The sequence below is a fragment of the Aspergillus ibericus genome, assembly GCF_003184845.1.
Source record: "Aspergillus ibericus CBS 121593 unplaced genomic scaffold BO80scaffold_2, whole genome shotgun sequence".
Lineage (NCBI taxonomy): Eukaryota > Fungi > Ascomycota > Eurotiomycetes > Eurotiales > Aspergillaceae > Aspergillus > Aspergillus ibericus.
In genome coordinates, this window is record NW_020292100.1 from 499,304 (window position 1) to 523,173 (window position 23,870).

Sequence of the window (23,870 nt, forward strand, 5' to 3'; positions counted from 1 at the left end):
AACCTTTTATACTTAGTAAAAATAATTTAAATAAATAGATGATTATTATTAGAATAAGACTTTTAGAATAAGAAAATTAATTTATATAATTATATAAATTTTAAATCTTAAGTATTTTATTTAAAAAAATTATTAATTATTAATTAAAATCTTATAAAATCTTTTAGTAGATAAAATAAATTTATTGAATAATATCTAAATTAATTCTATTTATAATCTAGATATATTATATATAGTAATATATATATATTTTTAAATAAGAATAAAATATAGTTCTTAAACTAATGCTATAAAATAAAAGATAAAAAAGAATATTTTTTAATTAAATATTAAAAAAATTATAATTCTAAAAAATCTAAAAATATATTAATAAAATTTTAAAATTATTATATGAAATATTTTATCTATATAAGACTACTAATATAATTTATCTAATTAATAATTAAAAAAATGAATTTTTTATTAATGATAAAAATAATAATATTTCTAAATATTATAATTTTATAGTTTAGAATATCTGTAATTAATCTAAAAATTCCTAATTATCATTAAAAAATTATTAATTATTAAATGAGAATTATTCTATATACGCAGAATCTTTTCTTAATATAAAAAAATATCTTTTTAATATTAAGATTTATTTTTAAGAGAAGAAATCTATTAAATTTTTAAAATTTTATTTATAAATATATAAAAAAGATTATTTTTATCTATACATAGATTTTCTTTTTATAGATTTATTAGTTTTAAATATATAAATATAATATCTTTACTTTCTCATTTATTAATTATAGAACTATTTTTGGTTCATCACAATGTATCTCTATATAAGAGTCTATAAGTTACATAAGTTACATAAGTTGGAGATATTATTGATTAGCATTCATAATTTAAACAAGTTTGATAAGTTGGATCGGTATTATTCATGTAATTTAAAAAGATTTGTTGCCTGTCTTAGTAAGAAAATGCGCTTTGCAATGCCTTGAGCTGTGCGTGAGATAGTGATGGCATTTCGCGGTTCGGTTTGGACATTTTCTAACCGAACCGCCCTAAAAAAAACTGAACCGGGCCATCACTAGCGTGAGACTGTAGGTCGTGACTATAGGTCACGACCTAGTATTTTCAATTTTGTGATTAGTTCATATTATTTAGAATTAATATAATCTATTCTATATCTTTTATATTATTAGTTTTTATTATTCTATAATGCCTTAGGTTGTGGACAACCTGCAGCCATCCACAAGCATGAGCTAGTACCCCAGTATCCACATTAATGTGGGGTTCCTGTTACAACTTACATGGTCCGTACTCCGTGCTCACAGGCCAATTAGGTAATGCAGATTTACCTCTATGGCGTTAAAAAGTAGTCTATGATGTCATGAACACAACTACAATGAAATGCATAGACATAGGTCACATGCTTGTAGGATGATCCATTTTACGACTTAAATATGACATGACATCCATGGGTATATATATATATATATGTAAGCATCTCTCACACCCTTGATAGGAAGCCCCACCCGTTCTCTTCGTTTTAAACCGATAGATTGCTGCTGCCACAAACCTACTAGCCATTCCACGAGCTGTAGTACGAAATCGAGTACCCAAGTATTATATGTACTCCCTGGTATAATAGGTATGTGATATGTTAAAATATCCTCAATCTCAATTCTACCACTGACTTTGGAATAGTTCACGCAAGCTCAGAAAAGTGTTGCTCAATCCAGACAATTTGATGTATTTCTTCCCCCAAGTCAAGTCTGCAACCTATATAGCATCATCTGCTCGTCGGTATTGATTTACTAACTACATAGCTAAGAAAGCAGCAGAGCTCAGAGCCTTATGAAATAAAAGTAAGTGCATCTCAGCTTGCAGGGTTCTTAATGATTAGATTTGACACTGCATGCGAGAAAGTTATCCCTTATTACAGTCCGTTCCTTATTGATTAACTTTTCTAGTGACACGTTCGCACAAGGTCAACGATCAGGATCACTCGGGGTCACAAGAAGGAGCAGCCCTTCTCCAAGAACACCTTCCCCGCTTTTTCGCCAAGTCTGGACCTGTGGATGCTGATCCTCGAAAGACTAAGAAAGACGGCGGAGGTAAAAGGAACTGGTCAGTACAATACTCTAGCAGCCTCGCTCCTATAAGATCAACGCCCAGTGACCTTTCTGCAGGGGCCGCTCTGGCGACGAAGTCCATGACTATGGCTATAAATTCACGAATACACGACGCCACTCGAATAGCAGTGCTCAGGGAATAGCGGATTTTGCGACCAAGTTCGAAGCCATTGAACCAGAGCCCGTCTTCGAAGAGAACCTGCATGGACCCTTAGATGCCTCTCCTGTGAACGAAGAAATGGTAATGAAGGTCGACAGTATCAATAGTAATAACACCGAAGGTAGTGAGTGATACAAAGCGTCCCTGATCGTGTGTTTCAAGAAGCTGGGACTCGGATCGAAGAATTGTATATTTTATGGACTAGGCGATGGGAACCATGAATGGGCTTTTATCAATTTCCAGACCAGCAGGTGTCTGGATTGGGAAATGGGAGAATGATCTTTTTGCTTGCGCTATGTACTTGCGGTGTCTGCTTCGTGTCGGCTGCGCTCAAAGAATCCATCACGCGGATTAATAAATGCAGGCGCCTCAGCCTAATGAGCTAGAGGTCAATTGTCAAGAGCATTGCATTGCTAAGTCTTTCGAAAACAGGTCAAATAACAACGTAGATCGAAGGGTGAGAATGGAAAGGCAGAGTGGAAGGCGAAACGATAGCTATTTTGCTGTAACGTAGTTTACCCCATGCCAAGTATTTCCGGGCATGTTGTGGCAATAAGCAGCGTATAACCGAATATAACCGAATAATGGTGTTAAAAACCTTAGAGCCAACTCAACTGTGCCCGCTCAGTAGGTGAGTCTTGTTGGATATCATCAACATTCCTGTTTTGGTCATCAACAACAGAAGCCACAGAGCGCCCCTGTGGCATGGTTTCAGCCGAGTCGACAAGATTTTTGAACCAAAAATCAAGCTTTCCCCTTTCCATCTGCTGGTGCAAAATCTCATTTTCCCTGGCCAGATCACGAGAAATTCGGACCCGCCGCTCGGGGGGGAAACGTGACGATATAAGATCAGCCTCCGACTCGTTGAACAACACGTCGTGCGGAGTCTTAGGAACAAAAAGCTTCGGGTAGTTAGAGTCCTCGTCACGCGCTGTAAGCAGCTTTAGTAAATCCTTGAATCAACAATCAATAGGGTGCCTACCGTCCTTGAGACACCAACAGAGGGTACGGAAGAGCGCAGTGCCATAGAGAAGGGATTCCATGTTCGTTCCAATTTGCTCAGCCATCTCTCCTGTTTGCTCCCAATCGCTATCTATCATACACCTTCTCCATACCAATCTCTGTAATGCAGCGTTAGAATGAGAGTCCCGCTGGTCGCATGAAAGTCGGATAATCCGCAAGGCTAGATAGAATTGTTTTCCGACAATTTCATCTGGGCCGGATTGAGAGATTTGGGCTAGATTTATAAGCGTCAGCAGGTCGACCAGTTCATCCAAACCCAGAACTTGTCGAGTGACAATTTTAGCGAGTGCCTCGTTAAATATCTCATTCAACGATGGTCTATCGCCGGCGGTTGGTTTGCGGAAATTTTCGACTGCGATATCAATCTCCGCTTTCTCGTCAATCGCACTGTGCAGCACTGGTGCAATATAAGCAAAGATGACTTCTTGCACAGCGTCTATTTCCGCAAAATCTTCCAAGCGCCTGATATTCCTGCGAACGACCAGACTATCTGGCATAGCAGATTCTTCCCAGGCCGCTAGATTTGCAAGCTTTGCTAGAGACAACTCGACACGATGACTCCATATATCTGATTCATGTTTAGTTGCCAGTTTCTCCAAGGATCGGGCGGCGTATTCATAGTTATTTTCGCCGATCACATCATTAATCCAGCCCAGCCGTAAATAACCCGGGTGCTTCCGCAAGAATCGAGTGACGAAGGGCTGGAATTTCTTCATCGCGAACAGAATCCCAGATTGTCCCATAGTGATCTGTCGAGAAAAAAAAGCGTCTGCCCATGGTTCACCAAATCTCTCAAAGTAAAATGAAATCCTTTTACTGAGCTGCTCGGATGCATCGTCGTCAACATTTGCAACTCTGCCCAGTGAACTTTCAGACACCACAAGACTTTTGGTTTGGTCCTGGAGTTCAATTATGAGTTCCACAAGTGCCCCCATATCTCGAAACTGTTCGGCAAGGTTAATGGCATCTTCCAGGTGACCTATCCCTGCCAATTTGAACAACTGCCATTTCCGCTGTTTGATATGAGCATGCTCAGTCGTGAGTCCTTCGTCGACAAGCTTTTGATCCTCCTGGGCTGAAAGCCACCGGACCCGTTCACAATGCATATGCCCTAGAACATGGAGCTGTTTGGCACTGTTTTTGGCGATCCTTTGCACGGTTTGATCATCAGGTAGCTCAATGCCGACTCCTGTTTGTTGAATCCAAGCCCTGCAACTATCAAGCTCCAGATCTAGAAGATGTCCGAATTCGACGTAGCCATAGCGCTGAGATGTCCAAAATTCCGCGAGGCCATTATAGTCACTCGCTAAAACACCATCCTCCAAATAGCCGTCGCTTATCCCGTACCGGCTGGAATGTTCGTCCCGGTAACGAAATGCGGTCTCTAGAACAGCCAGAGAGAGTTCACTAGCTTCTAGTAGCTGTTCAGACATCCTCCGTCCCTGTTTCGTGGAGTTTCCCTTTTGAGGCCTAATCGCGTTGAATATCCACGGCACAATGTGCTCCATCTGGTAAGTATCATATAGAAACCAATGGCGCACTGGATCACAATCCCCACTTTGCTTCTCGATCTTTGTTTTGAACTTTTCGCTCATTAAGTCAATTATATGAGCCAGCAATGTTGACGTTCTGCTGCCGCATTTCCTGCTTTCGTCTTCTAACTTCCACATAGCTCTTTGGGCTGCAAGCTTCTCCGCGCCCCAGAGTAACTCCCACCAAACTTCACGACGGAGGGCCTTATTTTGCTGTGTCAATAAGAGGGCGAGGTCATCCAGGGCTTTCGCTCTAAGCTTCAAGTTCTGATCCACGGAAATACCAGAGGAAGGAATGAATCCTGATGCAGATCGCATCAATTCCCAGCATATTTCCAATGCAGCCTGCTCAGTTTCGTTGACTGGGAAGCCTAAGCCATCGGGACTAGTTAAATCCAATGGGTTCTTTGTCATTGTGCCATAGAAAATGGCCTGCTCGATTTTGTGCTTTGCAGTGATTCGGCCAACATCAACATGGTCGTTTGTTCTTTCATTGAGCACAGCTGTTATTCGGATGATACCAAAATCTCGAACCATGAGGAGGCATGCAGCTGAGGATTCTTCACCAATTCCACTTTCACATCCGCTCCCTAATATCTCATAGCTTTCTCCAGATCGCAGGGGGATGACATCCCTGAATATTCGCCCTTGATGGGTGCCAGAAACCGCGTCCTGCGAAACAGCAGGCTGTTCAGACGCGGGCAATGATAGTAAAAGAACCGACTGCCCAACCAGAATGAACGCGATTTGTCCGGGCCTTGGCACGAATAATTTGACCTGGGAGAAGTCCAGCCGTGCGGGTAGGCCATGCGAATCAATTGCAGTAGTTGATATTATTCGAACATCGTCGGAAAGCCTCATTTGCACCACGAACATGTCCCAAGAAATTCTTGAGTCACAAACAACGACCGCTGTAATAAACCATGAGTGGGAACCGTCGAGATGTGAAATATCGTCGCTTTCGGCCTCCGACAATGCGAAGTCTAAGACCCTTAGGCGATGATCATCGGTTTCATCCTGGGATTGGAGCCCAAGGGCTTCACGCAAGAGATATTCCACGTCAAATTGCTGTTTTAGCATGCTTCCATTATTCCAATGGGTGTCCCAAACTTCGAAAAGACCGATAGACGTAGCAATTATGACATCTCGTTGTCCACGCTGGTGGGATTCGCCTGCGTGAACTGCAGCAATATCTTTCCGGTAAAAGCCACCCCCAAAGGCGTTTCTCAAGCTCCCTAGCAACCCAGCTTTACCGCCACCTGAGCTATTTCTTAGAAAAGAAGCAGTCACTGCTGGCCTTCCCTGAGGGTCTCTGATAGTAATATGAGCAATCCTTCCGGTGGAAAATATGACAACAACACCAGACGGCTCGCTATTCAATACCTCAGTGGCGTGCTCTCCAGAGAGCAGACCGTGCATGCACCCCTGAAGGCCGAATTGTTTTTGCCTGGCGAACCCTAATGACGCAGCACTCGATACAGTTTCCCAGTATATGACTTTCCCAGAATGCGGCATAACTACCATCAACCCTGGTGCTCCGCCTGCAGCGGCTGATAAAAGCAATCCCAGGGGAATATCATCGCTAGAATCTGTGCATGACTCAGGTATTGCCAGAGTAAAAACATCTGAAGGAGAGGACGATGGAGTTGTAGTCGCATATGGCCAGATGATGGCGTGTGAACTTGTTAGAGCTAAAGCATATCCATGACTGGTACCAAATGAACCCCTAAAACGTCCTGTATATCCATGTTACTAGTCAGTAAATAGGAGATCTTGAGTGATTATACTTGCCTGATTGCAAACCAAGTACTTGGTCCGGCAAAGTCGGTAGCTGAGTCACAGTATAGAACTCTGTTTTCGACTATGTACAAACCAACATCAGATTGTGGAATCTCGTCAACCAGATAGTGTTCTCAGACCACTCACAAGCACAACTGTTCCATCACCCCCATCCTCATGTTTATCTGGCCTTTTGGCTATCCTTATCGGGATGCTTCGGTGGACGTTGAGACTTTCTGCGATCGCGAGGTCCTCTTCCAACGACGTTGACGGGCATTCTTGCAATCCGCGCTTGACAAGATGCTCAGTCAGAGATTTGGATGATGATTCTGAATCTTCTTGACGCAGCACAGATCGCTGCCTCTTCGCACTCGGTAGCTTTGGAGATTCATCTGAGTTTGTACGCTGGCGCCTTCGAGGATTGCGCAGAGAAGCTGTTGATGAAAGCGCCTTAGGTACAAACATTTTCTAGGTCCTGACACAAATCGGATGAAAATTGAAAGGATCCTGTGTATTTTCACACCCTGAATCAAGAAGTAACATGTGATCGTAGTTCACTCTCTGGCAACGAAGGATCAACATGAGATTTTGTTTGTTATTTACCACGCGAGACCTCGAGTAAATAATACTCAGAGCTCTCCATTTAAATCGCGGTCGGTCCGAAGGCGGTCAGCGGCCAAGATATTGTCCGCAGTATTCCGTACTCCATCCTCTCCACATACCAGGCATGTTGGAGGTAACTGCTGGCTTTTATATAGTAGACTAGTATCAAGCATAACTTTTAAGTTTGCAATCAACTCACATTGCAGTCCAGATAGATGGGTCTAATGCTTGAAATCATCATTGTATTGGCATGCTTCCAGCAAATAGTTTGGCAGGCCAATCTCCAATACCTAGCCTTGAGGAGCTAGTGTGTACGACTTCTACTACTAACTGCGTTCCCTAGTAGTTATCCCATATGCAATGCTGGTCCGGAACACTCGGTACTCCGTGCAACTGATGGCCCGGTCCGATGACCGCGGCAATTAATCATCACGTGACACAATATGATCTCTTTCCCTGGTCTCTCAGCTCAGCAGCTGTTGTTACTGCCCATGTTGAACGAAGAGTGAGATTGCCTGTAAGATTACCATAATGTCCATTTCTGATAAAGACTATGTTATACGGTAACAGTGAGAGCCGTCTCATCATCACAAGGCCGCCGGAAAATGCTTGCTTTATTTTCGTGCTCGAGACTCGCCTTTGACATAAAAGCACTCCGACACCATGTTCGTTGGCATATGCAGCTGAAAAGCCGTTCTCAAAGTGGATATGCTACTGTTCCTTCAGCGGAGTCAACCTTGCGCACTGCCCTATTTTTCCCTGGTTCGTATCCCTGCATTTCGAGCCTGCCTCTGTTCTGACGCCCTCGCCTTGTAGGTCATGGGGTACAGCGTGTGGGAATGGCAAGTTCTTGGGTCAATAAGTTCCCAAAGACATCCGGACGCTTCTTAGACGAGGTGGACTCTATCTTAGGGTTCAAATTGTCACAATTTATCTTCGAAGGCCCAAATGCTGAGCTCAATAAAACCGAAAATTCCCAGCCAGCTATAATGGCAACTTCGATACTAATACTTCGAATACTGGAAGCAGAGTTCGGCTTCAAGACAAAATCGCGAGTAAATGTTACCCTCGGACATAGTTTGGGCGAGTTCTCCGCACTGGTTGCTGGAGGTTACTTTGATTTTAGCGATGCATTGAAACTAGTGAGACGTCGAGCGGAGATAATGTCTCAATGCACGCATGATGCTATTAAGAGATCAGGAGAGGACTACGGCATGATAGCACTTGTTTGTGAACCTGATCGTCTGAGTGAACTGCTTGGTACTATCCACGAATTCATTGGACTTGGCCCGTCGAGTCTGAAGGACGATTCCAGCGACGGGTTTCAGGCATTCCAACAAGTGATGGTTGCAAATATCAACTCTAGGAACCAGATCGTACTCAGCGGCAGCATTGCAAGGATAAGGTCTTTGCTTATCCAAATTCGTCAATTTGGAGGGCATGATCCGCGTGCGGTGAGATTGAGATGTGAAAGCCCGTTTCACAGTCCCATAATGCTACCGGCCGCGAAATACATGAAACAGGCCCTTGAACACATGGTTATTAATTTCCCAGCACAAAAGCCTTGTATCTCTAACGTTTCGGGCCTGCCATTCAATTCCAAGGAGGAACTCAAGGTCTTATTATCGCAGCAATGTGTCGAAACGGTGAGATGGTGGGATAGTATTCGATATTTAGACCAAGAGCAGGGAGTAAAACAATGGATTGGGATAGGACCTGGGAAAGTCGGTAGAAATCTGGTTGGGAAAGAGGTTGGTAATGTTATGGCTACAGGTGGTGGCGTTTGGTCTGTATGTGATCCCCTGGAGGTTGAGAGTATCCTCATTGCACTACAGAAGGCCGATAACGGTGCCTTGCATGGTTGAAACAATCCTTTGGTATGCTTTACAAGTCCTAGAGCTCGTTATACTAGCGTGGCATGTTACCGTTGTTATTGCTTGTGCCCCCAATACAACTCAATTTCCTAGTATTAACTACACATTGTCATAAAAGGTAGCGCATCATTAATTGATGCCTTAATGATCACCAGCAGTCCCTTGCGAGGTAAAAGCGCCTATTTAGGTGCTACTACATCAGCCAGTACCTTGCTTCGATACAGTATGGACTCGTTTTATCCAAGTCTTTGAATGAGGGTAAATATAAGAGTACTATAAAAAGACATGAATGAAATGATGGAGACTTTTCGATGCTAGATCGCTAGATCATTTCTCACGACGAATAAGTCTTGTAGTTCTTTAGAATGCTACACTTGGGGCCCATAAGTCCCCAATTCGCTTGACCTCACTAATGAATCTCTGGTCTGCAATCTGCGAATTGCACGCCGAAACTGGTTTGCCTGCGGCCACATGCTCATCCGGAGAATAGAAGGGATTCTGCAGCAACTGTACGTACGCAGTTTGAAGAGCTCGAAAGACCTGTGAGATCGTACCATTACTATGCAATTTCACGTATAGTGCGATTAAACCAGTATACGATTTTTGAGATAGGGGGGACTGTCATGACGTACCGCTTTTAGATCTGCTTCTCTTAAGTTCGTCCTCGTGGAAATTCTCGGTTCTCCAGAGTTTATTGGCTGCCCGACTAAGTCAACTACTACTAAAATCTTGACTCCCGTAGTCGTAAGCCATCCATAAGCTGCCAGTCTCTCGTCCACTGCTTGCAAAAGACCGAAATCTTGATCAATTGATGTTTGCTTGCGCCTAATTTCGAAAATATCAAGGCAGGAATTCAATATGAAAGAGAACTCGATAGTGGACTCCAAGTAAGGCGGAAACAATGATACGTGGAGTGGGTTATCCTAATTGCCATATCAGCCATTGAGCAGTAGACAAATGATATGGCGCCTTACAGCTTTCCCAATGATACCGATACAGGCAATCTTGGGCAGGGTCATATTGTCTGACAGTTCTTGAATGAATTTATAGATCTACCTCAACTTAGTGGAGGGGATTTTTCAGAATCATTGTTTGCAGTACCCAGGGTCTCTTCATCCCTTATGCATGTTGGAAAATGGGTTAGTTGTGAACTGAGCCGTCTAGTCTTACGTCAGTGATGGTAGTTAAGTTATGTAAGGTACTCACGGAGTACCTTTCAGCAGTTTGACAGTGTGGCACATACCACATTCAACAAGCTGTACGGAGTACATAGAAAAAAAATTACAAGTTTAACTATAAAAACCATTAACTTATATACGCAGCAACAGCTCACGTCATTCAAAATATCTATTGAATTTTCAGCCCACCTTACATAGAGCACCCGGTGCCAATCATACCATAGTTAACTACTGTTCCTACCTACTGACTAAGTAGTTCTCCGTAGATAAGAATCAAATAGTGGGCCAGTGTCTTCCAATTGGGTATCTTCGTACTCTGTAGTGAACCCACGCATTTACCAAACAGCTATGGCGACCGTATAAATATATAATCAATTTTATCATCCCAATGTCTATTGCATTCTTATATGTAATATATCTCAATATTCGGGTTCTTTAAGTGTTGCCGCACTGGTAAAAATACGTTCTCTTAGCCGTCTTTGCATAGTAGTAATAGGGCGTTACTACGCTACCAGACGCCCCTAAGCAACTTCCGATGGAAATCAGTTCCTTAGGACTTCTCGTAAACTCAGTTCGGCCTTGTCCCTGAAGAATTTGCAACATATGTTTGGATCCGTATATTATTACCATTGATATTCAATTGAGGCACCGGCGTCTGCAGAATGCAGCAATGATCTCAGGATCTGATCGGGTTCCGGTGTCTTCAAAAAATTCTGCGGTCCAGCCAATTAAGCTCTCCAGAATCTAACTTACACTAGCAATGACCAGCCGATTGCTGACGGTTCACGTGCTAGTACAGTGTAATACCAATTTAGACCGTAAGGCACTTATGCACATACCTATTCATCTGTTATATTACAGTAACATTTGGAAAGAGTGGCCCATTAGTACCACCAGTGCAGAATGATGCTCTAATTTGAGCCTTGGCTATCCGACTCGAAATGTCAATGTCATCTTGCCCCCATTGACAGACTGAACAACCGACTATTCATTCTATTGGCCGTTCCTCCAGTTACTGCACACGGGACTATTTCATTTCCTTTCACAAATTGATATTGGAGGACATTCAGCCATGTTGCCTGTCACCGCTCGCGCCATTCCAGGCGCCATCCCAAGCGCTTTCCATGGTAGGTGTTTTCAAATGGTGGCCACCACTAAGTTGCTAACGTCAGGTAGTGCGACCGCATCTCACCCCATTTCGTTTCCGAAGCCAGCCAGCATTGTTCCTCTCAACCTCTTCAGTCAAGTCGGCAACAGCTATTGAACAGCGGGGACAGTCTGGTCAAGCGCTCACTGCTTCTGGCAAGGTGCGGAAAGAGGTGCCTCTACCGAGCCAAGAGAAAAAGGAGGGTGCAATGCAATATGTGCTGTTTGTAGCCTAAAATGCATAGTATCTGTCAATCGTGATTACTGATCTACTTACAGTACCACCCTTGACCAAGTTGCCAATTGGGCACGTCAAAGCTCATTGTGGCCCATGACTTTCGGCCTCGCTTGTTGTGCAGTTGAGATGATGCATCTGTCGACCCCAAGATATGATCAGGATCGCTTAGGAATTATCTTCCGAGCTTCTCCGCGGCAGTCAGACGTTATGATTGTTGCTGGCACACTGACAAATAAAATGGCTCCTGCTCTTAGACAGGTCTATGACCAGATGCCTGATCCCCGTTGGGTCGTCAGCATGGGAAGTTGTGCAAACGGTGGTGGTTATTATCATTACAGTTATTCCGTTGTTCGCGGGTGCGATAGGATAGTACCTGTGGATGTTTATGTCCCTGGGTGTTAGTATATCCCCCACTACCTCTTTAGTGACGTATGCTGACGGGAAAAAATCCTTCTAGGTCCGCCTACCTCCGAAGCATTGATGTACGGGATCTTCCAGCTTCAAAAGAAAATGAGACACACAAGAATCACTCGTATGTGGTATCGCCGTTAATCTCAATCGGTGACCGACGCCCTTTTGTTCCATTAGCAAAGAGTGGGAGGGATGGCTTTGGGCATTGATCTTGTAGCGGAAGTCTTCTAAAAGGGCTACATGTGACTACTGGACTCTCCCTAGGTATAAATATAGGGGTGGAAGAGCGGTAGGGTTTAATCCTCCAACAAGCTTATCAGATGTGTTGTGTTTGGGGCTGATAAGGTAACTCTTGGATGAGTTATATTCTATGCGACCTTGGGGACATTGCCCGGGAACTCGCTGCTATTGCTCTGCTCTGTTATATGGGTTCTCATTGAGTTATCTTACAATATTATCATGCTGCCGTGTTGCTATATCTTGATCTGCAGGGTAATATACAATTCCTGTTCATAGAAAGATAGACAGCTTCAGATACATATATAGTGGTTTATATCGTCTTTATCCTCGTCCTCAATTTCCCTGCTGGGAGATTGAAACAAACAATCGTATCTGTCGCGGTAGAGTTGAACTCCGTGAATATACTCGGCTAAAGAGTACGGAGTACTTGCATCAATTCTACAGGTACGGACAGAAAGGTGAGAATTAAGTGAGTTTTGCGATATGTATACTGCACGACAACATGCCAATCAAGGGGCTTGTGCTCCGTATCAATCATAATATAAGAATATAGACTTGCATGATTGATTAAATGTTATTACATATCTGTATCACAGAGACATGGGCCATACTACAGTGGATTCCCACCCCCTTTGTTTCTTTCCCTTATTCTTTTACGACAGTTGTACGGAGTGTACTTACTATAGAACAGCCGTGGAGAGTAGTGGTGCTAAAAACGGCAGTAAGAAGACAATAGCACCTCGCGCTCCCTGGCTTGAAGATAAAAGAGATCATGATTGTCGACACAGAATTTACATGGCCTACCACTTCCAGACCATATCTACAATGAGTGCATAGTCCCTAAATATTAATTGTTGACACATTCTACCCTGTCAAGCACCACGTAGGCCAAAACGAATATATCCCTTTTAGCCCCGGGTGTAGAAGGTATAATGTCTCAACACTTATCATTCTGAATCAAGCGCTATTAGCGTTTGAATCTGAATCATGTGCTGTGTGGGCTGCATCCCGCATACAAGCATTTCTCATGGAGTACATAGTACGGAGTAAATGAGGGCGGGCCAACAAAGACCCATGGTCCGAGCTTTTCTTAAAAAAAAATCTTCTCCGCCTTTACGAAATAGTAGGTTTTTATTTAACATCCACTTTCTGGACTGTACGCCAGTAGATGGATGCCTGGTAACTTTTGAACCTTTCTACCAGCCTACATATTCCTTTTCTCTCTGTCTCTTGTTATCATTGTTTTGGCATATCATTGCCTTTTCTATACATATATTCTAATCCCGAGTAATGCTTGATGCGCCATGAAGCACAACGGCCCCGGTCGGGTTGAAGCTTCTGCTATGCAGGCCTCCCATGGACCGATCCCTTCTCTGAAATCTGAACTGACTGTCCCCTGGACATTCCTTCGCCCCACAGCGGAACTAAACAGTACTATCGCAGGTTCTGTGAAGTACTACTTGGACTCCTTGGCTTCATCAGTCGGCGGTTCCCAATGTGCACGCCAGCGAAGGAATAGAAAGCGCAAAAGGTTCGAGATCGACGACGACTCTTCCGCTCAGGCTTTGCAGCTGAAACAACTTTATGTTGAGGGATTTACTACCGATCAAATATGGCAACAAGCATTGAGGATCCTTGATTTTTCCGGTAGTGAGATTGAGCGGGATTCTGCTTGGTTTTCCGAGGCCGCTAAGCAGCCCCTCAACTCTACTTATCATGCAGTGCTTGACAACTCTGAAGTAGAGTATAGCGACTTCGATGATCAGACGGAGACTGACACCGCTGAATCGAATATCGATGATAAGGACCTTGATGCAGAGTATGAAGGGCATCAAAATCCGTCTCCAAATGAGTCTGGCGCAGAAGAAAGCATCGAAGACGTGCCTGACAAGGTTTCTGGAAGCGATACCGACGAAGAAAATCAGGAAACATATGTGGAGGATCGCTTTGGCTTGAATGATGGTTTCTTCTCAATAGATGATTTTAACAAGCAGTCGGAACTACTTGAGAGACAAGACGCTAGGGGTGGACCTGACCATGATCCTGAAAGCGACGATGAAGAGATTGATTGGCACACGAATCCTCTCAATGCTACGGGGTCGGTCTCTATATCAAAGAAAGACCTACCAGTTCACGTCACCGAGGATGAAGATGAGGACATGGATGATGGTGAAGAGGAAGGACCAACATTTGGGAATGTCGACCTTCAGGGCGACTCAGATTTGGATGAAGATGATGCCTATGCCGCTGCTTCTGAAGGGGCAGGTTGGGTCAATACCAGCGACATCAAGTATTCAGATTTCTTTGCGCCACCAGCACGGAAAGCTACTCGCAAAAAGTCACGCTCCCTTCCCAAAACCCAGCCGATTGATATAATTTCTAATGGTGATATTGATCGTGCCATGGCTGATGTTCGTCGTGATTTGTTCGAAGATGAAATCTCTGGCGAGGATAGTGACGGATATGACGAAGCGCGTGAATCCCAAAACAATCATTCTAGTCACGAAAAGCAGCGTGCTCGGATCGCGGATGAGATTCGTCGCTTGGAGGCAGCCAATGTCGCTAAGAAGGAGTGGATGCTCGCTGGTGAAGCGAGGGCCGTTGAAAGGCCTGTGAACTCCCTCATCGAGGAAGACTTGGATTTCGAAAGAATTGGGAAGCCCGTTTCCGTTGTTACCGCAGAATTATCAGGAGACATTGAAGAGCTCGTCAAGCGACGGATTCTTGCAAAACAATTCGACGAAGTCATCCGCCGTCGCCCTGGTGTTTCCGACGGACAAAGCACAGGAAGAACGCGATTCGAACTGGATGACACGAAAGCACAGCAGAGCTTGGCTGAATTATACGAGACAGACCATCTTCGTGCGACTGATCCGAACTATGTTGACCCCCAAAATCAGAAGCTGATGCGTGAACATGCTAATGTCACAAATCTATGGAAGGAGATCAATTCCCATCTAGATACGCTCTCAAACTGGCACTACAAACCCAAAGCTCCGCAGGCAAGCATAAATGTGGTTACAGATGTTGCAACTATTACCATGGAGGATGCTCAGCCGACGACTAGCAGCGCTGTCAATGGAACGGCAACTCTTGCACCCCAGGAAATCTATGCGCCTGGTGACGATGGTAAAGTTGCTGGTGAAGTTTTGAGAAATGGCACGGCGATTGCCAAAGAAGAAATGACCCGCGAACAGAAAGCCAAGCTGAGACGAGAACATAAAAAGCAAAAGGCTAGCGCCTCGCGTTCCCACCAAAAATCCGGGAAAACAGCCGAAAACCAGCGGCTTATGTCTGATTTGAAGCAAGGGGGTGTCAAATTAATCGGAAAGCAGGGTGAAGTGACAAACATTTATGGTGGCAAACTTCAAGAAGGCGCGAAGAATGGGGGTCATTCCTTGAAGCTTTAGTCTGTATGGAAGATTTGGGAGCGAAATGGGAAGATACTCTAAAATGCGCTTCAGCTTCATGAATTGGCATGCCTCCTTCTTTTGATATCCTGTAACTAGTTTTTCTAGACACATCCCCTGTCTGATTTCGAACGAATTGCGTAGAGAAAAATATTCTCTCGCCGGTAGATTTCCATATCAGGGTCATCCTTAATCTCGTCAACCTCGAACATTTTCTTTGCTTGTTTCATGAAGCGGAGATCTGCTCGTCTACGCCTCTTGAAGCAGAAGTAACAGACGGACTCTGGTCCAAGGAGGTCGTTCAACGTTGAGATTAGGAGAGGGAAGGCAGGTTCGAAGTAGACACAGTCAGCGGCGAGTATAATCGCGGGATGCTTTGGAATGCAGTCTGGAAGGGGTTCGCCCCAGTTCAATACAGAAGCTTCGACTGCAGAAGAAAGACCGTTGAGCTTTATATTCGTTTCCATCAGCGGCAACATGGGAGGTTGATCTGTAATGCATATGCGTGGGAGCTCAGGGTGGCATCTCCGTGCAACTGCAAGTCCAACGAGACCGCCGCCGGCTCCCAATTCAACTCTAATCACTAGGCAATCAGCAGACGTACATTCACTTGCAAGCAGACGATGGATAAGAGCAAATTGGAATGACAAGCATGACTATACGGTAAGGCAACGGACATCGTTTTATTGAGAAACTTAGAGTGGTGTTGACGTAGCAGATACTTAGACAGGACCATCCCCGCTGGCCATAGCTGGCCTCCACACCCTTCCTTAAGATCTTCCTGCAGGAGTAGAGGGCTCGACAATAGCCCATCAAAAGAGATACTGCTCTGACTGGCGGGCTTAGGGTCCCTCACCGGGACCAATGATTCATTGATGTCTATCGAATCATTCACATCAAACCCAACCGGCGTCGACCCAGGATTCTCCATCGGATATAAGATCGGTATGTTACACCACGGTGTTATCCAAGACAACTTTGAAGGGGAAGAGATGATACCGGCAAAGTTTCGAATACCAGGTCAGGTAAGAGGAGCGCCTGTCTTTGATGAACTAGTACGTTCCTTTGTCAAAATTGTATGGAGTAGTCAGCTGTATTTTCGCTTGTTTTTCTTCCCGCTTGCCCCATCCGATAGTCTAGAATCTCATGGATCGCCAAACTACTCGGATAGCACTTTTCCCATCAACATCTCACTCGGATAGCACCAATATTTTAATTGTGGTATTCCTGTTACTCCACCTTTTTGTATAATAAAGCACCAAGTATATAATAGAACTTCTCATGGATTGTGGATAATTGAAAGGGTATGTTCTTATGTTGAAATATACGGAGTAGAGCAAAATCTTATTTTCATATGGAAATAAGGAGAAGTTGGAGATCCCAATCTTAAAAGCTAGAGTGCAGCCGAGTGAGTTGTTAGGAAAAAAGATCATTCAAGTAAATTCGGCCCTTCTTACTCCATAGGTATGGAGTAAATCATGTAGCTAGGTATAACTAGGTACTACCCGTGATGGTTGCTTATACATACCACAACCAATCCTTACATAAACCTCTAGGGTCAAGCTACACGCGATCCCAGAGGGTTCAGTAGCATGTGGGACCTGGCTATGTAAAATATCAGATGGCACTGGCGTATACTAATATGTAAGCTATCACCCGAACATGTTCCTGTTGGTTGTACTCTTTCTCCTCTGGAGCCATAGATACAGTGTAGTGGCCACTTTTCTTGGCGTATCTATCCTTGTTGATTTGATCACAGTCTTCTGAACAGCCATGGCTTGTTGTGGAAATAGGAATAATAGGTAGAGGGGGGGGGGGGGGGGTGGTTACCATGGCGGGTTCTCCCATGGCGGAGCTGCTGATATGTAATTTGGCATACTCTTTATTTGGCCACCCGGCTTCCATCTCACCTTTGCTACACAGTACTTGTCTAACATTAGAACAAGAACGGAAGAACCCATACTCTGTCCAATGAGAATAATAGAAAGTCTGATACTCTGGGTACCCTACAGTAGTAACCACAACGATACCCTCGGATTACCGGGCTATATGGGTAGGAAGTGGCTAAAGTACACCCTGACAGGAATCTACCAAGAAGCCCCAGGAGGTAGTCTGTAGAGAAAAGCTTCAACGTCACTATCGACGACGAGCTTATTTCGTACATTTTGTACCCCGTAAACTAGCGCAGTCATAGGTGCCGCGCAACAGTGTAAGACAGTAAATGCAACAGTACTCCGTACGAATGGCTACAATCGGTAGGGTAGTAGGAACATACTACGTAATGCCAAACACTTAAAGTATGATGTCATGACAGGTACTCCACTGCACCAAGACCATGGGAGAGGGCTTCTTCACCCTGCAGGTCACTTCGTGTCTTTTGATCATAACGACGTCATTTTGTACCTCACCGCGAATTGACTCTGTAGATTCCAAGTGATCTAACAAACCCCAGGGATTGAAAAGGCCAGCCTATCCCGGAATCCTACCCCATAAAGTGTTTCTCCTGGATGAAATTTGTCCTGATCTCAATTTCAAGCTTTAACTGTGTACTACCTCGTGTTTCTCCCACCTCCAAATCTTGATTACTTACCCCAAAATGGCGACTCTAAACTGTGAGTGCAATCCAGGCGCAAACAAGCCCCCCCTGAACCACCGGCCAATTGGGTCTAATGTGACTGGGTCAGATCTGCCTTCAGTTAAACCCTCCTCAATCGCGGTGGGGGCTATCTTTACCCACACCGCATCGTTGGGTATACTCGCACCAGTATTTGGTGATACATACCACCGCGCTCAAGCTGCCAACTCAAAGGAGGAGTTCCTGAAATCCAAAGAGGCTGCTGGTGCAGTAGCAGCCTGGGGTAGCTCCTTAATTGGAAGTTCCGTGCAAACTTACGGAGTGGCAGCTTTGATTAACGCTACGGGCACTTTGAGCTACAAAGGGGCAGCTTATCTTGGGAGCTTAATCTTTATGGCCAGCACAGCCCCAGGTGTATGTCTTGGCCCGATCCCTCCCATTCATATCCCGCAAGATGATTTTTTCCTAATTCCCTGATACCGTTTGATAGGTCGTGAGCCAAGTTTTCGCAGAAAAGAGACCCCTCGACACCGTTGCTGTAGGTGCAGTCAGCAGGTTGTTCGAAACAGTGGGACTCAGTCTCTTCCTAACATGGTGGGGTACCCGCACGAATCCGTTCGCCTAGAGATTAATGGCTGCTATTCTTTCTATGTTGACTGCGGGGAGTTGAATTGAAACCATTTTCAGCCGATAGTTACATTCATTTAATCGGTAGCTGGACCCGAGTTCATATAAACGCGGCATACATGGTAGTAGACCTACTAATACAGGTAAACATGGAGTCGCCGAACTGTAGGTCAAGTTGTTAACAGTAGAACTGCCAACAATTTTACCTGGATATAGCCTCGTCGGCTCCGATAAGCAAGAGTCACCGCATTTAAACCCTCGCTTTCCTCCACCTAGCACTTGGAGAAACCGTGGCTCGATAATCTTGCAGGTAAACTCATATTTTCGTGATGCGTCATCTTTTCCAAAGCCGATTATCACATTCGCTCTTTCCTTCTGAACTAAATGGTAGAATCGTCAGTGAATTATTAAGTAGAACATCAACTTATTCATCTACAATTTACTTGCAAGTCCACCTAGTACTACAATGCAGTAAACAATCCATTTATCCACCAATACAAGATAGATCAGGACCGAGTGACACTCCCTACTAAGGGAAAAGTATATGTAATCGCAAACCTCTCAACTCTTCACCCGACGGTCAGGTAGGAAAGCTAAACGAAGGTGCGGCAAGGATAGCTTGGTTGGAGTGTCAGTCCGATCAGGGTACTAGGGTAGGTCACACATACACGTCGGGATAGCCATGTTCATGGCCGAGCTCGTATTTGGTGCCCGAAGGGTTCAGGTTGCATGGCAATGGCGGCAAACCGTTGGCGCCTAGGACTTCCTTGATTCCATTCTTGTCCTTCTCAAACAGACCAGCAAGACCGCGCTCTTCTCCCTGTTGCTTGACGGAAACCAGCTGCTTTTCTCCCGCTTCGCCAATCTGCAGGACATTATCTTTGGGAGCGGCTTGACTGCCTACACTAAGAAGGCCAACGGCATCCGCCTGATTGACCGCACTAAGCCTGGGGTAGTTTCTCCGAACATCACGTTTCCAGTAGGGGTTGTCAGCCAAATCGCCAGCAGGAACGGTGACCGGATCATCGTATGATAGAGGAGGCAGGGCTCCTGGAGTCGGCAGACGATATTGAGCGTTCAAGGGAACACCGGTTGAGCGATTTGGGTCGACAGCAAGCAGCCGGCGAATGCGTTCCCATACCCCGGTAGATTGGACAGTATATTTCTAAAGAATAGTGAGCACCAGATCTTGAAATACCACGGCACAGGCAATGGCCGTCTCTTACCTTATGAACAGCTATCACATTCGACGCCGATTTGGCCGCTTTCACAATGTCACGAGCCATGGTGATTCCTGCCGCGATCACATATCAGCACCTCAGATCGCAAATTGGACAGGCATTTTATCTTTACTAAAGAGACTATTTTCTTTACCTTGGATTTAAAGAGGGAAGGATATGGCCTTCGAGGGTACGTCCTTCGCCGCGCGGTCTTAGCGGAACCAAGCCTGTCGGAGTCGTCGAGCCTCTACACGCGGAACAACTGTTCCTCCGACAATGCATTCAACCCTGTTCCGTAACTCATCCGTACTCCCTACTAGATAACAGTTGGGATTGAAGTGGGAACTATTGCATTCATGCAGCATATTCAAGAAATCATACGTATGAAGTGCCCATTACCTGGTATATCTATTATATGTCATGTTGCATTGTGTTGGCAAGTCACTTGTTTACCCGCTAGTACAGTAGACCAGATGTGAGAACTGGATTCAAGTTTACAAGATATATTAATCAGATTAGTTGCACATAGTACCGAAACTAGATATAGACTGTGGCCATTTGACAAGACTCGGGACGATCGAAACCTGATGATCAACCTGTGGCTAGTCAAGCAGAAGCCAGCGACCCGAAGTGAACAATCCCATTTACCAAGTTGATGGCCGGTGACTTGATCACTATTTGTCTTGATCTTTGGCTGGTGAGTTCACGCGCACAGTCGCAGCATCTGGCCCCTGTTCCTTCAACTCTGCAACCAGCTTTTGTACAGCATCAACTGTGGCATCAGGGCCCCCAGCCTGTAATACCAAGACCTTGCCCTGCTTATCAAGAACAAAGACTCCTCTGATTGTGCCTTTTGGCAACTTTTTGAGTCCAATGGCTGCTATCAATGAAGACGAGGGGTTGCAGAGGAGGGGATATGGTAGCCCCTGTTTGGTCTTGAACGTGGTATTTGCTCTGGGCGAGTCCGTTGAAAGGCCATAAATGGCTAAACCGCTTTCTGAAAGCGAATTATAGTGGTCACGAAACAAACAGGCTTGCTTGGTACCTTTTTGAGATGTGAGTTCCTCAGGGATAATTGCAATGTTGGATATGTTCAAGGGTAAGAAGAACAAGACAAGATGCAAAAACATGGGTATGTGTGCACACGCCCGTAGCGGAACATCCTGAAATATACATCCAGGAAAGATGCCACTTATAAGTAGGGGAATTCCACGTACAGCCTGGGGTTGAAGCTCGAGGGTACGTGAATAGCACGACACCAGCCTTACTGGCATAGACGAGATCCTTTAGGGTGGTTTTCTGGCCATCGTTGGTCTCGACGTCACCACCGAATTGATCCAGGTTTAGTTTGTCGCCAACTTTTGGGGTATCATCAGAGGTCTGAGAATTCCCATTGTCTTTCTGCACCGATCTCTTAGATGCTGCGGGTGCCTGTATCTTTTTGCTCTTCCTCTCTGTCACAAGGGGTTGTGCTGGTGCTTTGCGCTTCCGAAGTTCGACCATGTTCCGTGATTAGGAATCTCAAAAGCTGCGCCGACGGAAACAAAACCAAGGGATTGGGGGTGGGGAGGAAAAGAAAACGTCTGAAAATGTTGCTGCTGCGCTACTTATTACCCGTTAACCGACAGATAAGCTGTTAGATCGCGGGATTTTGGCACAAATTGACAACCAATTGATACAAGGTCAGGCAGGCTGCCGTACTACTGTAACAGATGACCATAAAATAGCCAAGTATTTGTAAGTAGTCCGTACTCTGTAACGAACTATGCATAGGTGATGTGCCCAGGTAACTGCAATTAATTCTCTTCGTTTCTCATGGATTTACAAGACGTTCGTTTGGGTAGCATGCGCCTTCTCTTCACTTCTCATTGCCTATCAAGTACTCAGCAGTTCTATGTAACTTTAAATTTGGCGGGGAGTCGCCATTTGTCGATTATGAAAGAGATCGTCTAACATCAGTTCCTATATGGGCATATGGATAATGTACTATGTACTCTACGGAGTACGGGCTGGAGATATGGAACATGCTGAACTATGTGCTTTAATTCCATGGAGACAAGATGTAGATCTCGAGTTGCCAATGATATTGTCATGATAATCTGATCATACGTACAAAAAAACCGCACTTAGGACTGCTCTACACTGACATCTGGTGTACATATGTAGTCCTTTGTGTGGGGTTCAAGGTGATCTTTCGCCTTAGGCGGAGTGAGGTTCTTGGATAATGCCGGTAAACTCCGACCCTTGGCGCCACCTTCTTGTCCATTCTAAAAGAAGACGCAAAATCGGAGGCTAAAAATTTCTGGTTTTAGTTTTCTACCACTTTGCGTTCTATCGTCATTGCACGGGGACCGGCAATCGCCACTCTCATTTATTGCACCTGCCTTTACCACCACTCATGGGAGGTTCTCATTACTCATCTTGTAGTAGTTGATTATTCGCCGCATCTTGAGCTCTCCGTAGTCACCGATCCTATAAGAACATACCTGCCGCCGCGCCATATAGTTCTCGGAACTCGCGCTGTGATCTCTCTCTTCTCTTCCTTCGAACGGCGGATCTCTCGTTCCTGAGGTGCTTTCTGAAGATAACCTTGACATTTTCTTATCTCTAAGAAAATCCATTGCGCAGCCGACGAAAATGAGAGTTTTCTCCTCGACGTGCACTTTCGACTATTCATGGGAGGAAGTCTCTGCGGCAAACTGGCGCAAGTACTGTCCGTGGAACGACAAATCGACACATGTTGTGGCAGTAGACACCTTGTCTCGGGTTGTCGACGCGGAAACTGGCATCGTACGTACCTTTGATCTACTTACGCTTATCTCTGCCTTGCTACATTGACTGATATCTCGAATTTATAGCTGCGCACGGAGCGTCTTATCACCTGTAATCAATCAGTGCCACAATGGGTGCTGTCGCTATTCGGAGGAAGTCCTACGTCTCATGTTTACGAAGTGTCATATGTTGACCCGAGCTCCAAGAAAGTTACGATGTGCTCAACCAACCTTACGTGGTCCAACGTCCTCAACGTCAGGGAAACAGTTGTCTATCAGCCGTCTTTATCCAACCCCCCATCAACCACGGACTTTAACCAAGAGGCGAAGATCACCGCCCTGTGTGGCGGGTGGCAAAAAATAAAGAACAAGGTGGAAGAGGCCAGTGTGGAGAGGTTCAGCCAGAACGCAAAGAAGGGCCGAGAAGGGTTCGAAGCGGTCCTTGAAATGAGCCGACGAGTCTTCAGCGAACAACGTGATATTGACAGCAATAGGCTTCAGTCCTGACTTGGAGTGTCCTTTTATCTACGGAGTATCGGCGCACATCATATATTTTGTGCTATTTCAGCGGTTGCATTGATTGGCGTCTCTCTTTCTAACCCCCACTTCGAAACTTCTCATCTACTTGTCTTCCATGAAGCGTTCTGCCCTATGGAATTCCCTCTGCGCGATATTCTCGACTACCCTCTACCCGTGATTCCTTCTGATGCTCTGGATTCAGCTTCTTTTGTCTTTGCTTATCAGTGGCGGTTCCTGTTTTCATCGTTGAAGCATGCGTAACTGATGAGACATGTACCATAAAAGTTATAGACTTTTTTTCTGCATCTGCTTGCGGTGTTTTTTACGGTGATATGATCGTATGATATAGTGAGGCATGCAGATGATATACTGTGTATATCTTTTTACCATCAACACCTTAGCCTTAATGTGGGAAGATGTATGTGAGGCTTCTCTTTCTGA

The 23,870-nt window shown here is 44.8% G+C and overlaps 11 protein-coding genes across 11 annotated transcripts; 6 read left to right on the plus strand and 5 right to left on the minus strand.

The window, feature by feature from the left end:
* The first annotated feature begins 1,746 nt into the window (after positions 1–1,746).
* On the plus strand, positions 1,747–2,485 carry BO80DRAFT_77819 (uncharacterized protein). The gene is made up of 3 exons (XM_025724776.1): positions 1,747–1,761; positions 1,827–1,856; positions 1,962–2,485. Coding segments are annotated over exons 2-3 (306 nt in total). The 5' UTR covers positions 1,747–1,761; positions 1,827–1,855; the 3' UTR covers positions 2,267–2,485.
* On the minus strand, positions 2,486–7,082 carry BO80DRAFT_474771 (putative nuclear pore complex subunit Nup133; the record flags this gene model as incomplete). The annotated part of the gene is made up of 4 exons (XM_025723195.1): positions 2,486–3,214; positions 3,266–6,564; positions 6,626–6,669; positions 6,765–7,082. 4 exons carry the CDS (start codon positions 7,080–7,082, stop codon positions 2,883–2,885), a joined length of 3,993 nt encoding a protein of 1,330 aa, XP_025580003.1. The 3' UTR covers positions 2,486–2,882.
* A 631-nt stretch (positions 7,083–7,713) lies between these two features.
* Positions 7,714–9,188, plus strand: BO80DRAFT_371691 (ACP S-malonyltransferase). Its single transcript, XM_025716492.1, has 2 exons — positions 7,714–7,982; positions 8,037–9,188. The coding sequence occupies exons 1-2, from the start codon at positions 7,826–7,828 to the stop codon at positions 9,083–9,085; spliced, it is 1,206 nt and encodes a 401-aa protein (XP_025580004.1). The 5' UTR covers positions 7,714–7,825; the 3' UTR covers positions 9,086–9,188.
* Positions 9,189–9,207: 19 nt separating this feature from the next.
* BO80DRAFT_396722 (uncharacterized protein) lies at positions 9,208–10,255 on the minus strand. Its single transcript, XM_025717355.1, has 3 exons — positions 10,069–10,255; positions 9,727–10,017; positions 9,208–9,634 (listed from the first exon to the last, which is right to left on the minus strand). The coding sequence occupies exons 1-3, from the start codon at positions 10,111–10,113 to the stop codon at positions 9,455–9,457; spliced, it is 516 nt and encodes a 171-aa protein (XP_025580005.1). The 5' UTR covers positions 10,114–10,255; the 3' UTR covers positions 9,208–9,454.
* A 947-nt stretch (positions 10,256–11,202) lies between these two features.
* BO80DRAFT_371695 (NuoB/complex I 20 kDa subunit family protein) lies at positions 11,203–12,630 on the plus strand. Its single transcript, XM_025716493.1, has 4 exons — positions 11,203–11,399; positions 11,449–11,641; positions 11,698–12,053; positions 12,114–12,630. The coding sequence occupies exons 1-4, from the start codon at positions 11,345–11,347 to the stop codon at positions 12,206–12,208; spliced, it is 699 nt and encodes a 232-aa protein (XP_025580006.1). The 5' UTR covers positions 11,203–11,344; the 3' UTR covers positions 12,209–12,630.
* Positions 12,631–13,442: 812 nt separating this feature from the next.
* On the plus strand, positions 13,443–15,922 carry BO80DRAFT_420883 (rRNA-processing protein MPP10). The gene has a single exon (XM_025718477.1). The coding sequence runs from the start codon at positions 13,612–13,614 to the stop codon at positions 15,715–15,717; it is 2,106 nt and encodes a 701-aa protein (XP_025580007.1). The 5' UTR covers positions 13,443–13,611; the 3' UTR covers positions 15,718–15,922.
* On the minus strand, positions 15,822–16,648 carry BO80DRAFT_344791 (uncharacterized protein; the record flags this gene model as incomplete). Its single annotated transcript, XM_025715292.1, has 2 exons — positions 15,822–16,293; positions 16,395–16,648. The coding sequence occupies 2 exons, from the start codon at positions 16,646–16,648 to the stop codon at positions 15,822–15,824; spliced, it is 726 nt and encodes a 241-aa protein (XP_025580008.1).
* A 1,456-nt stretch (positions 16,649–18,104) lies between these two features.
* BO80DRAFT_78055 (DUF1761 domain-containing protein) lies at positions 18,105–19,083 on the plus strand. Its single transcript, XM_025724778.1, has 4 exons — positions 18,105–18,180; positions 18,254–18,329; positions 18,402–18,706; positions 18,783–19,083. The coding sequence occupies exons 2-4, from the start codon at positions 18,314–18,316 to the stop codon at positions 18,915–18,917; spliced, it is 456 nt and encodes a 151-aa protein (XP_025580009.1). The 5' UTR covers positions 18,105–18,180; positions 18,254–18,313; the 3' UTR covers positions 18,918–19,083.
* A 235-nt stretch (positions 19,084–19,318) lies between these two features.
* Positions 19,319–20,337, minus strand: BO80DRAFT_420884 (putative NADH-ubiquinone oxidoreductase 21 kDa subunit). The gene is made up of 3 exons (XM_025718478.1): positions 20,146–20,337; positions 19,588–20,084; positions 19,319–19,537 (listed from the first exon to the last, which is right to left on the minus strand). Exons 1-3 carry the CDS (start codon positions 20,203–20,205, stop codon positions 19,513–19,515), a joined length of 582 nt encoding a protein of 193 aa, XP_025580010.1. The 5' UTR covers positions 20,206–20,337; the 3' UTR covers positions 19,319–19,512.
* A 291-nt stretch (positions 20,338–20,628) lies between these two features.
* Positions 20,629–21,825, minus strand: BO80DRAFT_371709 (thioredoxin peroxidase DOT5). Its single transcript, XM_025716494.1, has 2 exons — positions 21,357–21,825; positions 20,629–21,184 (listed from the first exon to the last, which is right to left on the minus strand). Exons 1-2 carry the CDS (start codon positions 21,640–21,642, stop codon positions 20,814–20,816), a joined length of 657 nt encoding a protein of 218 aa, XP_025580011.1. The 5' UTR covers positions 21,643–21,825; the 3' UTR covers positions 20,629–20,813.
* Positions 21,826–22,418: 593 nt separating this feature from the next.
* BO80DRAFT_460766 (putative mitochondrial protein sorting (Msf1)) lies at positions 22,419–23,856 on the plus strand. Its single transcript, XM_025722404.1, has 2 exons — positions 22,419–22,929; positions 22,998–23,856. The coding sequence occupies exons 1-2, from the start codon at positions 22,777–22,779 to the stop codon at positions 23,415–23,417; spliced, it is 573 nt and encodes a 190-aa protein (XP_025580012.1). The 5' UTR covers positions 22,419–22,776; the 3' UTR covers positions 23,418–23,856.
* The last annotated feature ends 14 nt before the right edge of the window (positions 23,857–23,870 follow it).

Bases quoted from the DNA above. Each gene is read 5' to 3' on its own strand.
- BO80DRAFT_371691 (XM_025716492.1), top strand. From the start codon at position 7,826: ATGCTTGCTTTATTTTCGTGCTCGAGACTCGCCTTTGACATAAAAGCA. The intron at 7,983-8,036 runs GTTCGTATCCCT...CTCGCCTTGTAG, and splicing joins CACTGCCCTATTTTTCCCTG to GTCATGGGGTACAGCGTGTG.
- BO80DRAFT_396722 (XM_025717355.1), bottom strand. From the start codon at position 10,113: ATGACCCTGCCCAAGATTGCCTGTATCGGTATCATTGGGAAAGCT. The intron at 10,018-10,068 runs GTAAGGCGCCAT...TATGGCAATTAG, and splicing joins TCGGTATCATTGGGAAAGCT to GATAACCCACTCCACGTATC. The intron at 9,635-9,726 runs GTACGTCATGAC...ACGATCTCACAG, and splicing joins GAGAAGCAGATCTAAAAGCG to GTCTTTCGAGCTCTTCAAAC.
- BO80DRAFT_371695 (XM_025716493.1), top strand. From the start codon at position 11,345: ATGTTGCCTGTCACCGCTCGCGCCATTCCAGGCGCCATCCCAAGCGCT. The intron at 11,400-11,448 runs GTAGGTGTTTTC...AACGTCAGGTAG, and splicing joins CATCCCAAGCGCTTTCCATG to TGCGACCGCATCTCACCCCA. The intron at 11,642-11,697 runs GTTTGTAGCCTA...ATCTACTTACAG, and splicing joins GGTGCAATGCAATATGTGCT to TACCACCCTTGACCAAGTTG.
- BO80DRAFT_420883 (XM_025718477.1), top strand. From the start codon at position 13,612: ATGAAGCACAACGGCCCCGGTCGGGTTGAAGCTTCTGCTATGCAGGCC.
- BO80DRAFT_78055 (XM_025724778.1), top strand. The intron at 18,707-18,782 runs GTATGTCTTGGC...ACCGTTTGATAG, and splicing joins TGGCCAGCACAGCCCCAGGT to GTCGTGAGCCAAGTTTTCGC.
- BO80DRAFT_420884 (XM_025718478.1), bottom strand. From the start codon at position 20,205: ATGGCTCGTGACATTGTGAAAGCGGCCAAATCGGCGTCGAATGTGATA. The intron at 20,085-20,145 runs GTAAGAGACGGC...ACTATTCTTTAG, and splicing joins ATGTGATAGCTGTTCATAAG to AAATATACTGTCCAATCTAC. The intron at 19,538-19,587 runs GTATGTGTGACC...ACTCCAACCAAG, and splicing joins GAACATGGCTATCCCGACGT to CTATCCTTGCCGCACCTTCG.
- BO80DRAFT_371709 (XM_025716494.1), bottom strand. From the start codon at position 21,642: ATGGTCGAACTTCGGAAGCGCAAAGCACCAGCACAACCCCTTGTGACA. The intron at 21,185-21,356 runs GTACGTGGAATT...CATCTCAAAAAG, and splicing joins TCGAGCTTCAACCCCAGGCT to GTACCAAGCAAGCCTGTTTG.
- BO80DRAFT_460766 (XM_025722404.1), top strand. From the start codon at position 22,777: ATGAGAGTTTTCTCCTCGACGTGCACTTTCGACTATTCATGGGAGGAA. The intron at 22,930-22,997 runs GTACGTACCTTT...TCGAATTTATAG, and splicing joins TCGACGCGGAAACTGGCATC to CTGCGCACGGAGCGTCTTAT.